Source organism: Antechinus flavipes, chromosome 2 (genome assembly GCF_016432865.1).
Source record: "Antechinus flavipes isolate AdamAnt ecotype Samford, QLD, Australia chromosome 2, AdamAnt_v2, whole genome shotgun sequence".
NCBI lineage: Eukaryota > Metazoa > Chordata > Mammalia > Dasyuromorphia > Dasyuridae > Antechinus > Antechinus flavipes.
The window spans coordinates 492496384-492510523 of NC_067399.1; the positions used below are offsets into that span (position 1 = coordinate 492496384).

A 14140-nucleotide genomic window follows, 5' to 3' on the forward strand; every position below is an offset into this window, starting at 1 on the left:
AGTTTTAATATTCTATTTCTTTCATTTGTTTCCTCCCTGTTTAATTTTCTTTTTTAAAAAATGTATTTACTTAAAACCTAAATACTAAAGAACAACAACAAAAAAAAAAAAAAACAGAAAAAGGAAACATTTTATATGCATAGAAAAATATGAGAGGATTCAAAATATAAATAACAAATTTCCATTTCAAGAAAAGACATATAATAAATACTACATATTGTATTCATAACTGTCCATCTTTTTTTTTTTGCTTCATTGTTTTATTTTTTTCTTCTCCTGTGTACTTTTTACTTTATTCTTTTTTCCTTCCCCCTCTATCTCTCCCAAGCAAACTACAGTTAAGTGTGGGTATATTTATATATATATACATACATATACAAATGCATACATACATACACACACATACACACACACACATAGATATTGATAAGCACACACATATATACTCATTCATATACATTTATATAAAGTTGTACTATACTTATTTATTCCCTATTTCTCTGAAGGTGGATAACATTTTTCTTAGGTCCAAATCTTTCCAGATTTTTCTAAATGCATCAACTCATCATTTCCTACACCATAGCAATATTCCAATCTTCAACCATCTAGTTGTTTTAAATAGTCTAAAGATATTAATTAATATGGCTGACATATATCTAGTATAGTTTCCCTGTTTTTCACTTTTGATTGAATCTATTTTAACTTTAACTTTGTGTGAAATCAATGATTACAACTCCAACTTTTTTCTAATAAATTCTGTTCCTGATTATTATTATGTTGGTGTATATTTCATGTTTTCTATCCCTTCTGGCTCTTCTACTTTATTTCTATACACTACCTTGCCTTGCTCTGCTTAAGCTATCCCCACTCAAAGGATCCTTTTCAGCCTCTCTCCTCATTTTTCCTCCTTCTTTATCCCATTCCCATTAATATATGCTCCCTTATAGATACCCTTTATCCTATTTCTTCTTCCCATTATTTCCATTTATAAGACTTCTATACGCTTCTAGATTCATATATATATATTCCTCTAACCCATTCTCAGTATGAATAGGATTCTGCCAGCGCTCTCTCCTCTGATTCTTCTGTGATAATTCTTGCTATTGCACATCATTCATATAATCTAATCAATTTTTGATGTTTTTCTATGCAGTTTTGGTTTTAGAATGACATCATACTCAACTCTACTCCAATCTTCTTTCAAACTACTCACTTACTAATGACAATTTATACATATGTTTTACATTTTCACATATAAAACATAAATAGTTGCTTCTACTGACTGCCTTGAGGTTAATTTTTGATGTTATTTCTCTTGGATCTTATATATATAAATTTTTTTATTAAGTTCATGTTTTTGTAACAAAATTCTGAAAGTCTACAATTCATTGAATGTTTTTTGTTTTGTTTTGTTTTGTTTTCATTCAGGACTATATCTAATGTTGTTGGGTATGATATTTTTGGCCATAACTCTAATTCTTTGGTCATATCTCTTTGATATATAGCATTTCAAGACTTTGGTCTATTATTGTTCTTCTGGGGCCCAACTTTTATTTGTTTTGAACCAGTTTACATTTTCCTTGAGGAAAATTTTGCTTATTATCTTATTCCAGTGATAAAGATAAGAAATAGTGGCAATTTTTTCTTGTTGTAGGGAAATCTAGAAAGCTTGTAAATTTCTAACCTCCTCTACTATCTTCTCAGAATCCTCTCCCCATACTTTTTTAATTTTTTGGATGGATTTATTAAGTTTTAAAAGAGGAAAGTTGAGATGCCTAACTAGTATACTTATATAGAGAGACATTTGATGCAGGCAGACTCATTAACAAGCTCTTAGAATAGTCCAGATATGAGTTGATGAGGGCATGCACCAAAGTGCTGATGGGAGAGAAAGTGGAATGTTTGAAAAATATTACAAAGATAAGCTTGGATATAGGGGATATGAGATAATGTGTAATCAAAAATATGTAAGCCTTAATGATCAGGAATCTGTTCTTTGGCCAGCCTTCTAGACACAATAAAAACCCTAGGATATTATCATTTGGATAAAAGTGAGGCAATTATGATTTTTATAATTAAAAACATATATTCCTATTTTTGTGGTTTCCTGGAATATTTTATTAACTGAATGAATTGATCTAACCCAACTTGGATAATTTTATTCTGCTAAAGTGATTTATTTATTTTTTTTTTTACTAAAACAGTGATCTATTTCAATAAACTTTAATGACTCATTATCAACTAGGATCAACTATGGAGTTGAAGAGATCATAAAAGTCCTATATACTTGGTTGGCAAACAAAAACCCCAAAAGGAAGAAGGCCTAAATTTTTATCCTATGTCTGCCAATAACTTATATGTAACCCCTTGATATTTCTTTCCTTTTTGGGGTCTTAGTATTCTTGTTTGCAAAAAGAAGTATTTAGACTAAATGGTCTCTAAAGTCACTGATCTTTTGAGTTGCTATGCTGAAGAAGAAAAGCACAGAATGGTCCCCTCACATTGAAGAAAATTTTTTCTTTAGTCAACTAGTAGAGAATTCCTGGTCTTGGAGACAGAAAAAAACATGAGAATAAAGAAGAAACACAATTTTCTCACAGTTGGAAGTATCCAGCCAAATTCATCACTGTTGACTCCCACAATATAGGGAACATGATTGAACTGTTTTTCAGCAAGGAGCTCTTTGGGACTTTTGGGGAAAAATATTCCATCCACAACTGTAGGTAGCAATATGATTTTCTGAAAGAAAAAAATAATAATACAAACTTTTTTCTCATGTTAATCTTAAAAGAATTAAATTATGTGACTTTTGAATGAAATTCTTTTGTGAATTATGGAGTGACACATCCTCCCAGTCCATTGATGAGATCAACAAGAACCTGAAACTTTATTCTAAACCACAAGGACTTTTACAGGTACTATCTTTATCTCAACTATAGATTATTTGTGAATCAATTACTTTTGCTGTCTTATAACTGATGTGAACAAAATGTATTAGAAAACCAAGCAAGCAAACTTCATTCAGTTTACATGGGAAAATGTGAACTAAACATCAGGTTACAAAAACTAATCCATAATAAATATTGTCCTGACTGCAAAATGAAAAGTATTGAATGGTTTCCCATCTTTTTCACACCATTTTTTATAGTATCTAGTATAGTATGTCTAGATCATGAATCCATTTCAACCTTATTGTGGTATACAATGTTAGGTGTGGGTCTGTGCCTATTTTCTTCCATACTAGTTTCCAATTTTCCCAGTAGTTTTCTTCACACCATGTTTTAAGTGCTACATTTAGTAAGGAATCTTTCCTGAGTATTCTAACCCAGGAATTCTTACCTTTTTTTTTTTTTTGTGACATGGACTTCTCAGAATGTTTTTAAATGCATAAAATAAAACATAAATGTTTGCAAAAAAAGCAATGATAATGAAATATTTCAATTACAAAAACACAAATCAGGTTCACAGATGCAAGGTTAGTCTCTTTCACTAGCCATGTGGACATTTCCCTTCTGTGAACATACACACACACATGTATATACACAGATGCAAAAATATACACAAATATACATATATGAGTGTATATGCCCATATATTCACAAATATATATGTTTATATAGTTATCAGACTATGTACAAGACACTCTTTATACCTCCGTTAACTTAAATGTAAAATGAGGATAATGATTCCTGTACTCTATAAGATTATGAAGAAAGCAAAACAAGTTGGTTGTAGTTGCATGTCAAGTTAGATTAAATCAATTAAAATATTTTGTCAGTCATTTTTTCTATCATGTTCAACTCTTTGTGACTCTTTAGGCATTTGCCATTTTCTTCTAGAACTCATTTGATATATGAGGAAACAGAGGCAAACAGGTTTAAATAACTTGGCAAGGATCACACAGTATCTAAGGCCATATTTGATCTGTTTTTATCACTCCCCTTTTTAGCCAACTTACCCCCTGTGCCACCTAATTGCTTCTGGGATGGACATAAATTCTACAGGGAAAGTCAATCCAAGAAGGATGAGAACCTCTTAAGAATAAAATTCTGAAGATAGAAAGAGAAGCAATGCCAATGAGTAAGAAAAATAGTTGTCTGAAGTGACATAGCATACTCTCCAACCAACTGCAATATTTTCAAAAGTATATACAGGAAATGTAAACAAAGCTTCCACAGAAAGAAATCTAGTTGGTAAAGGTCCACAATTTCATATCAAAGAAAATTTACTGAATAAACTTGGAAGTTTTAGCTTAAAAACTAAAGACTAAGGGAAATTATTGACAGTTTTTTTCATGTATGAAAATGCTCTCATGGCAAGTAGAGATTGGATTTGTTTTCTTTGGCTATGATTGGTAGAACTAGGAGCAATATGTAGAAATTACAAAAAATAAAATAGAGACTTTAGGAACTGGAAATTGCTTTTGAGAAGTTATATAGTACAACCCATAAGTGAAAGAAATTTCCACTAGCATTTGCCTGAAAGTCATCATATCAGTATTTCCCCTCGAAAAAAGAGGAACCCATTATCTCTCATTCTACTTTTAGTCTTTCTAATTCTTAAATTCTGTGATTATAGGAATAAAACTATATATATAATTTCCTGACCTACAAATCATGCTGAAGCCCATTTTTTTATTTAGTCATAATCATAACCATTTAGGAATAATTATAAATGAGATTACTTTGGCTGAAAAACATTATAAACTCTTTTATTCCTGGAGATAAAAGAGACTTAGAGATAGTTTAGACTAACTCTTATTCAACAAATATTGATCAAGTACTTATTGAGATTTAGTCATGGGAAACACAAAGATAAAATCTAAGCAGTCCTTCTTCTCAAAACTTTCATTGTCATCTATAACTGAACATTTCTATGTTTCCTTCTCTTGAATAGAAAGAAACTGAGAGTCAGGGAGGAAGTAAGATCTCATAGTATAGTGATTATTAAGTGACAATCAGGATTTTTATATACTTTCCTAATACCTGACTTTTAATCTGGGGTCCTTTGTATTTTATCATAATGCCACTAATGCAAGACAGATTGTGGAACATGAATTCATTGTGGCAACTAGGCTAAGAGGAAAGAACATTTACATGAGGATAGTTTGGATGGGGTAAGAATCTGGAAATTCAAAAGTCCAGAGTACAGTTAGCAATAGTTATAAAAAAGAATTTTGAAATAAGTGAAAAGGCCTTATTTCTAAAACATAGAGAGTACTGAGTCAAATGTGTATATATATAAAGGAACCTTACCAAAATTAATAAATGATCAAAAGATATTATTTATGTCAAAGGGCTATAAATGCATTCATATTCTTAGACCTAGCAATGCCACTAGGCACAAATACCAAAAGAGATTTTTAAAAAAGGAAACAGATCTCTATGTATAAAAATATTTGTATAACAGTTCTCAGGGCAAAAAATAAAAAAAAAAAGGAAATTCAATTGGGAAATGTTCAATAAATTGTTGTATGTGATTCTCATGGAATATTATTGTTCTGTGGGAAATGATGGGTAGGGGGTTCTCAGAAAAAACAATAAACCCTGGAAAATCCTTTATGAATTCAAGCAAAGTGGAATGTACTGTATACAAAATAATAGAAACATTGTGGGATTACTAACTGTAAATGACTTTGTTATTGTCAGCACTACAATGATCCATAACTACTCTGAAGGATGTATGATGAAAAATGCTATCCATAACCAGAGAAAAAACTGATTGTGTGTGAATACTGATTGAAGCATTCTCTCTCTCTCTCTCTCTCTCTCTCTCTCTCTCTCTCTCTCTCTCTCAACTTGAGGATTTTTTAAAATTAGGGTAGATCTATGTGTTTGTTTTTCACAACATGACTTTTATGGAAATGCTTTGCAAAACTTCACATATGGTTCCTTAAAGGGGGCTGCAAATGGGGATAAGGAAAAGAATCTGGAATTCAAAAATTTTTTTAAAGTATAAAAATTGTTTTCAATGTAACTAGAGGAAATATTGAATAAATCAATTTAGAATTTAAAAAAATCAAAAGTCTAAAAGTAGAGACAGGGATTGGAGGGGAATTATTCTCTTTTGATTAATCCCAAGAATAAATGGGATTTAAGTGATAATTTTAATTTTAAAATGACGCTAAAGGGGTAGCTAGGTGGCATAATGGATAGAACACAAGTCTTTGAAGTCAGGAGGACCTGAGTTCAAATTTGATCTCAGACACTTTACACTTCTTGGCTGTGTGATCCTGGGCAAGTCACAATCCTAATTGCCTCTGAAAAAACAAACTAACTAAAAATGACCCTAGAGTCTTCTACAAATATTGTAACAAGGACAGATATTATAGTGATGGTGGTGGAAATTGTAGGCTTAGGGGAAAAATTAATTATTACCAAATGGAGTGGGAAAATGTTGGAATTGATGGGGACCAATTATTCTGCTCCCCCAACATTTAATTTAACAATTAGCCTAAAGTAAATACTTCTACTAGCAATTATAGGCATTATCCCTATAGGATATATGAGGTGGTTGGCATTAAGATCGTAGTCCTCCTTGCCTGGAGCCTTGCCAAGTTTTTTCATAACTTCTGAAATAATTATTAAGCCCACATCAGGGTTTCCCTAGGGGCTGCTCTAAAAAGGGCAAAAATAAACTTGACCTCTTGAAGAGGGCATTTTCAGTAGTGGCTAATATGTAATTTTTCAGATTACTACCTGACAATAACCTGAGAATGGGACAGACTGCTCCTAACAGGAATGGGACTGAAATGATTATCCAAACTGGGTTGTCTTCCTTTTGTTTAACTGGAGCTTAAAAAAATCAAGACGCAAATAATTAAAAAAAAAAAAAAAAAAGATATGCAACCTGTGTAGGATCTCCCTGGAAATCCAAGGTGAATAGTCCCTGTGAAAACAGACAAAAGAAAGTTAAGTGAGTAAAATTTCCCAAAAAGTGCTTATGGGGACTTCACCAATTAAATTTTTTTCTCATTCTTTGTCAAGATTAGATTCAGGAATGAAATGCATGTGACTTCTCGTCCCTGCCCTTCACAGCAGAAGTAATGTCAGGCTATAGGATACTGGAAGAGAGTCACAAAGTCTATTAGAATTCCAACTTGGAACAATCCCCTGAGGATCTACAGCTCTTTTCTCTTTTACCTATCCTTCCTCCAACTAAGACCTCGGGAAGAAAAACCAGAAGTATATATGCTTGAACTCGGCCCAGATTTTTCAATAAATCTAATCTAATCTTGAAATTCATGCAGAAACTATCCCATAATTGCTATGTAGCATTTTGAACACTTTTGAAAGATGAAGTCCTTGGTCTGAATCCACTGAATGACTGGATTCTCTAAAAAACTATCTACTAGTCTCTAACAAACTGAATTCATGTGCACAAAGCAATAAATTATATTAATTATACAAATCATTCTTGGTTCAACAAACTACTTGGACTTCACTTATCTAGGCATGTATCACTGTCAATTTGTTTAGGATCAGAGAAGATCTAAATAATTATCCCAAAGCTGTATTTTGTTTTGGACATTTAAACATTCTCTTAGTCCTTTGTCAAATTGATCTCACTATGAACAGTAGATAGCTTTCTGGGAGAATGACCTCTGTAATGAAGCTTCTTTTCCTCAGGCAAAGCAATAGCACATACCACATTCCCTGTAATTCCAAGGAACACCTCCTTCCCCTGCTAACCCCAGCACACACACCTTAGTCTTCTCCACAATAATAATTTTCCAGAAATTCTGACTATATAGAACCTAGTGTGAGGAGAGACACCAAGAATTTTGAATCGGCCGTGAGAATGAAAGCAGATAAATATCAGAAATGAAAGCTATAAAACCTTATCTAGATCATGACTTGGGTGATTTTCAATTTAAGCAAGGTGAGTTAGGTCATACCTGTAACTAAGATGGGGAAATCAGGAATTTTTTCTAAGATACTAAAGAGATTGATTTCAATAAATAGCATTACATTTTTAAAAAAATAATAATATAATACTTAGTTCATGTATAAAAGAGTAAGCTTTTCCTTGGTCTTTACACCAGTACCAACCTCTTTTCCTCACACACTGCAGCCCAAACCAAGGTTTCCACCTAGCAATGTTCAAAGATGCAAAAATTGTCAATTATGCTCCTGGTGAAAATAAATATTCCTTCCCATGTCACTAATCTGTAGTTTTGTCCATCAATGTTTCTCATCCTTGGCAGACTATTCAAGCTGCCTAGAGGAGTTAAAGAGCCTGAAGTAAACATGTAAAATGGGTCTTCTTAAAGAGATAAAGGGTCATATACCTAAGGTCACCTACCAACTTTTGAGCAGTGTTCAGGATCTCTTCTTCAGTCTTTTGCCGCAGACAATGAACCATACTGGCTGAAGTGCTGGTTTTACACCCAGCTAAGGCTGCAATTTTCTGCAACAAAATTTAACAAAAACTTCATATTCCTGAAGGTGTGACATAGTACATTGGAAAAAATCCTATAATGGAAGTCAGAAGAATGAAATTCAAATAGTCTTGATCCTTCCTTTATGATTTAAGGTCATAGAAATAGACTAGGTGCACTACTTGCTGAAGCGACAAACTCAAAGATCTCAAAAATTGGAGTAGGGACTTACTATTTGACAAACTATTAGGAAAAGTAGGCAGCAGTGTGATAGAAACTTGATTTAGATCAAAATTTCATATGATGTATCAAGATGAGAGCTAACTGGATTCATAACCCACACATAAACAAATTATAGGACAATTACATCTTTAAATCAATGAATAGGGAAAGAGTTCATGGTCCAACAAGGAACAGAGAGGATCACAGGAAATAAATAAATTATTTTGATTATATAGTTGTTTTTAATGGGAAAAAAATAGCTCAGGAAAGATTAAAAAAAGAAACAGTAAAGCAGAAAAAAATCTCTGTGACAACTTTCTCACATAAAGCATGCATTTCTAAGATATTTAAAGGAACTGGTTCAAATGTATAAGAATATATAATGTTTAACAATTGGAAAATTATAAATATGTGAAAAGTTGATTCTCAAGTGAAAAAACATCTAGGCTACTTAAAAATCATTTTAAAATGTTTGAAATCGGCAACAATTAGAAAAGTGAAAGTATCTGTGAGGTCATCCATCAGAATGGTGAAATTGATAAAAAATAGAAAATTATAGATGTTGAAAGACCTTCAGGAAAGAATATTGATGCAGCTAATGGCACTGTGAAATTAAATGAATTTAAAACTATTGCTGAAATATTACTAAACTTGACATACACTGTAACTTAGATATAACTTTTAAGGCTATATGCACAAAGTGAGTTTTAAAATGAGGAAAAGGTGCTATATATACAAACAAACTTAGAAAAGCTTTTCATAAAGTCAAACATATAAAGAATAGGTAAGAAATTATTGTATATAAATGTAATAGAAAACTATTTTGTTCCAGGAAATGATGAAAGTGATGGTTTCAGAGAAATCTGGGAAGACTTGTATGCACTGAACACAAAGTAAATTGACCCAGGAGAACAATTTGTATAATACAAAAAAAAAAAAAAAAAAAATTAAAGACAAGCAATTTTGAATATTTTAAGAATTCAGATCAACAAGATGATCAATAATAATTTCAAAGTATTGATGCTGAAGAGTGTTGTCTAATCCTGAAAAACATGGACTAATATGCAAAAGAAGACAAACATTCTTTAATTTAGCCATTCTGGAAATATTTGCTTGACTATGCAATCTTATTACAAGACTTTTTTTTTTTTCTGTGCTAGAGGGAAAGTGAATTGGAAGAAAAAGATAAATTCTTACTAATTTGAAGAATTTTAGTTTTTAAAAAGCCTTCCTGTGTGACTCAGATAAATCATTTCTCTATGCAGCACTTCAATTTTTATTTCTACAAACTGAGAGGGTACCTTAAATTATTTTAAATATTCATTATAACTCTAAATCTTGAATGTTTATAAATGCAGTCAAGTTTTTGGAGAGTCATATAATGCCAAAAGCCAACCTCAGCTGTTGATGTGATGTTAGAACTGAACAGGGATTCCATAAGGGCAACTCCACTCTGGGAAATGGCTCGATGGAAGAGATTTTTCGTCAAAGGAGAAAGAACCTGAGGGGAAGAAAAAAAAAAAGGAAAGAGGAAGTAAGATTATGATTTAGGACTAGAACTATAAGGAAGTTAGAAAAATTGTAGCTTTGCCTCAAGACATTGGGAGAATGCTAACAATAATCCTTCATTGACATAAAAACTGAGGCTTAGTTTGTTGATCGGTTAGTTGTTGTCCTTTGTACTTGAAGAGGATCAAAATGACATGGCTATGTTAGAGTTGAGTTAGTGTGCCCATTTGTGGCTGACAGACCAATACAAGCTCGGAATGCTCTGCTACAGGTTGGACGCAAATAGTCCCTGCTACAAAACATAATTAGATAAAAATGGAGACTAAAAGATCTGTAGTATGGTTAGAGGTCCAGCCTTAAAATTAGAAAAATTGAATGTAAGTCTTATTGTTGACACATACTGAACAAGCAACACTTTCTTAGCACCTCTATTGTTAATTTGCTTTTAAAGAGGGCAGAAGTTCTTTTAAGTAATGAAATAATATGGACACTTCTACAAAGAGTTAAAGTTGGAAGGTTCCAAAAAGCAAAATTCCTCCTCTTGGTCAGTTCTCCTCAACTGAGTTCTTCTCTATCTCATGTCTGTGAACTCTCCTACCCAACCCAATGGAAGATTTCTAAAATCAGATGCTCAATTATATCTGTCTCAGTTATTTCTTTTTAATGGTATATAAGCATCTCAAAGACAGGAATTCTCTTTTTGTCTTTATAGTCCCAATAACTAGCTCTAGCACAAAGTCTGTTTATTTCTAGCTTTGTTTCTCTCTTCCTTTACTCCCCTCTCTCATTTATCTTAACTTTTTTACTTGTGGGGCATATTTCTAAATGCTTGCTCCAGATGCCAAAATGACTAATTAACAACACTTCAACATAATTCAAGGTAAATCTTTAAAAATGCTTTAAAATGTTTCCCCCCATATGATCCTAGAAAATGTGCATTAATTTAAGCTTTTTCTTTTTCATTTTGCATTATTTCATAATAGTTTTTCAAGATTTCTTTGTATATTTCATACTTACATTTATTTTTGTATATATTCTGTTTGGATTTATAAATAAGCATGTTAGCTTCCTGGAAAGAATAGAACTATGATGGGAAGTCTGATTTTATTTTTGTCTTTGTATACCTGGCACTTAGTAAATAGTAAGCAATTTATAAAATCTAGTTGTTTTACTAATTGGCCTCATAAATTTAACTAGTGCAATTAATATTTCTTTTATATTTGTCAGGAATTTTCATGCTGCTATGAAAACCTTTGAAAAGACAAATATTTTTGTTTCTTTTTTTTTTTTTAACACTTCAAGGAATCAGATATTCATACCAATATAATTATTATTTGTAAAATTAGGGAATTGGCTGAAGAATCATGGCTATGAATGTAAAAGAATATTGTTTTGTAATGAGAAATGAGAAATAAGAAATTCAAAGAAATATAGAAATATTTGTTTCAACTAATAAAAAATGCAATTAGCAGAACCAAAAGAAGACCACAAACAATGAGTCTAACAATGTAAATAAGGTAACAGAAACAAAATTGATTTTTTTTTGTTTTGTCTAATTTTTAGATCTTAAGACCTTAAATGTTTCACCTATAGCCACGACTTGTCCTTTCCCTGCCTAGTAATGCTTTGTAAGTGATACACTTAAACACACACACACACACAGCCCCAAACCAACATGGACCATCCCCAGCAGTGCCTTCTCAGATTTAGTCATCCCTTGTGAAGGTTCTGAGATGTTAATAATCATGGATAACTGCTACCAAATAGAGGGGAATGACTATTGATCATGCTCTGGGCACTTATACATATGACAGGTCGAGATGACAGAAAGCTAAACTTGTCACACCAAAAGTATATATGGAGATAATGCTTTGAGCAGGTCCAGGACAAACCTATCAAAGAGACAGGTTTCTTCAAAGCAGGAAGGCCCTCAAAGAATAAAGATTGATCTCAAAGGTTTGTCCCAGATCCTACAAGTTTATCATATTGCAAACAAGGATGATCCAGTAAATTTTCTTATTGGATCCTGCTCCAGATTATCTCCTTTCCTAAGGACTTTCCCACCATTCCCCAAACAACTCACTTCTTGAGAGAGAGTAAGGATAAGAGATGCTGAGGAAAGAATTCTTCCCCAAAGCTTACCCTTGCCCACATTGGGATAAAGGTCTCTCTTAATGGGATATTTAGAAGCAAATTTGAGAATATCTGGTGCTTGCATCTCTCTGAACTGTGTAGAAGTGACTAAGCAGGGGGTATAAAAATGTGCTCTGAAAAGAAAGATGGCAGGAACAGTAGTTCACTTTATTGTCTAGTAAGAAGAACTGGCATGGACAGTTAGGTGGCACAGCAAAAAAAGTATTAGGTCTGGCATCAAGAAGACATTTCCCTGAGTTCAAATCTGGCCTCAGACACTCACTAACTGTGTGACCCTGGACAAGTGACCCAATCTGGCTGGCCTCAACCTATTCATCTGCAAAATGAGCCAGAGGGAAAAATGGCAAGCCATTCCAGTTTTTCTGTCAAGAAAATCCCAAATGAGGTCACAAAGAGACTGATAACAATTGAACAGTAAAAAAGCAAATAAGAGTCATCAATGTTGTTGTAGACACTGCTTAACTCTGAAGACCCTACAAGAAGAGAAAACAACACTTTCCATTTTGATCAAAGGATACTGAGACAATATTGGTCTGGATTACTCTGAGTTCCAAATTTGACCTCAGACACTCACTTGCTGTGAGACCCTGGGCAAATCACTTAACCTTGATTACCTTATTTTCCTCATCTGTAAAATAAGTTGGGAGAAAAAAATCGCAAACTTCATTCATAAAACATAATTACTGTTTTTACCTTTTCCTAGACATTTTTTGCTTTTTTGGAGTCACATCATTTTCAGCTCTATCCAAATATTTCTTTTGAACTACCCAATTATTAATGTTAACTTTGACATATGGTTCACATTTCCACATATAAAACATAAACAATTTGTCTTTATAGAGTCCTTTGAAATTAGTTTTTGATATTGGCTCTTACGTGTTGGATTTTCTATTGAGTTCACATTTGTTTGAAACAAAATCTTAAAAATCTGACATTCATTCAATATTCATTTCTTCATTTAATATTATGCTTAATTTTTCTGAATATAACATTTTTGCCTGCAATCCTTCTTCTTTTGATTGTCAATATATAATATTCCAGAACCTGTGGTCTTTTATTATAGCTACCGAAAACAATATCCCATCAAGCCAGAAGCTAGAGTAGGTCTTCAATCAATTAATGCTAAGCTTCTCCCTCAAAGGTACAGCCTGTCACATACTTAGCCTACTCCATCACTTCCTTCTCTCTATAACTACCAAGAAAAAGCAAACCATTCTTTCTATCTCCCTTCCTATATCCAGACCTTCCTTGGAATGGCTAGATTTTGTCACATTTGGTATCCAAATTTTCAGGTCATAGCTAGACCACTCTATGATGCCACCTATGGGACTGACTCACTCACTTTGAAGTGGGGTCCCAAGCAACAGGGTACCTCTAAACATCACCTCTCGCTTCACTTCAAATGTCCCCTCTGGATCCCAAGACCAAGGCCATGGAAGTCAAAATCAAAAAATCCACCTTCTGTGTCCCTGCCCCACTGCATCTGCACTCCCTGTGTGCTGGTTCCATCTTATTCAGGGCCCTGCCTCAGCAACACACCTGGGCCCGGCATTCCTACTCAGTCAAGGTTCCCTCATTCTTCCCAGACTCAGACCCCTCTCTCCCTCTTACTGTCCTGAAGGTGGAAGTTCATGTTTTGTGCTAAGGCTATCCCCAAACCCAGCTAGCCCCAGGTCTCCCTTCATGTAGTTCTAAGGAATTGGCCTAGAAGTATTTTCAGTTTAAATGGATTAATCCTTCATTCTGGGGTTTTGTTTCTGGCCTTCTCAGGTTGTCCCAGAAGGCCCCCAGTTGTGCCCCAAGTCTTATATGATTTTCACTGTCTTCCTAAAGTGCAATTTGGGGTTGCTTTTTGGGGGGCAAGGTCAATCTGGA

The 14140-nt window shown here is 33.3% G+C and overlaps 1 protein-coding gene across 1 annotated transcript in view; it reads right to left on the reverse strand.

Moving 5' to 3' along the window:
• The window catches only part of LOC127550725 (liver carboxylesterase 1-like), a 45307-nt gene that overhangs the window by 12431 nt on the left and 18736 nt on the right, over positions 1–14140 (reverse strand). The window contains exons 6-9 of the mRNA XM_051979869.1: positions 9999–10103; positions 8305–8409; positions 6850–6888; positions 2599–2739 (exon numbers count right to left, since the gene is read on the reverse strand). Coding sequence (XP_051835829.1) covers positions 2599–2739; positions 6850–6888; positions 8305–8409; positions 9999–10103 — 390 coding nt within the window. The remainder of the gene's footprint in view (positions 1–2598; positions 2740–6849; positions 6889–8304; positions 8410–9998; positions 10104–14140) is intronic.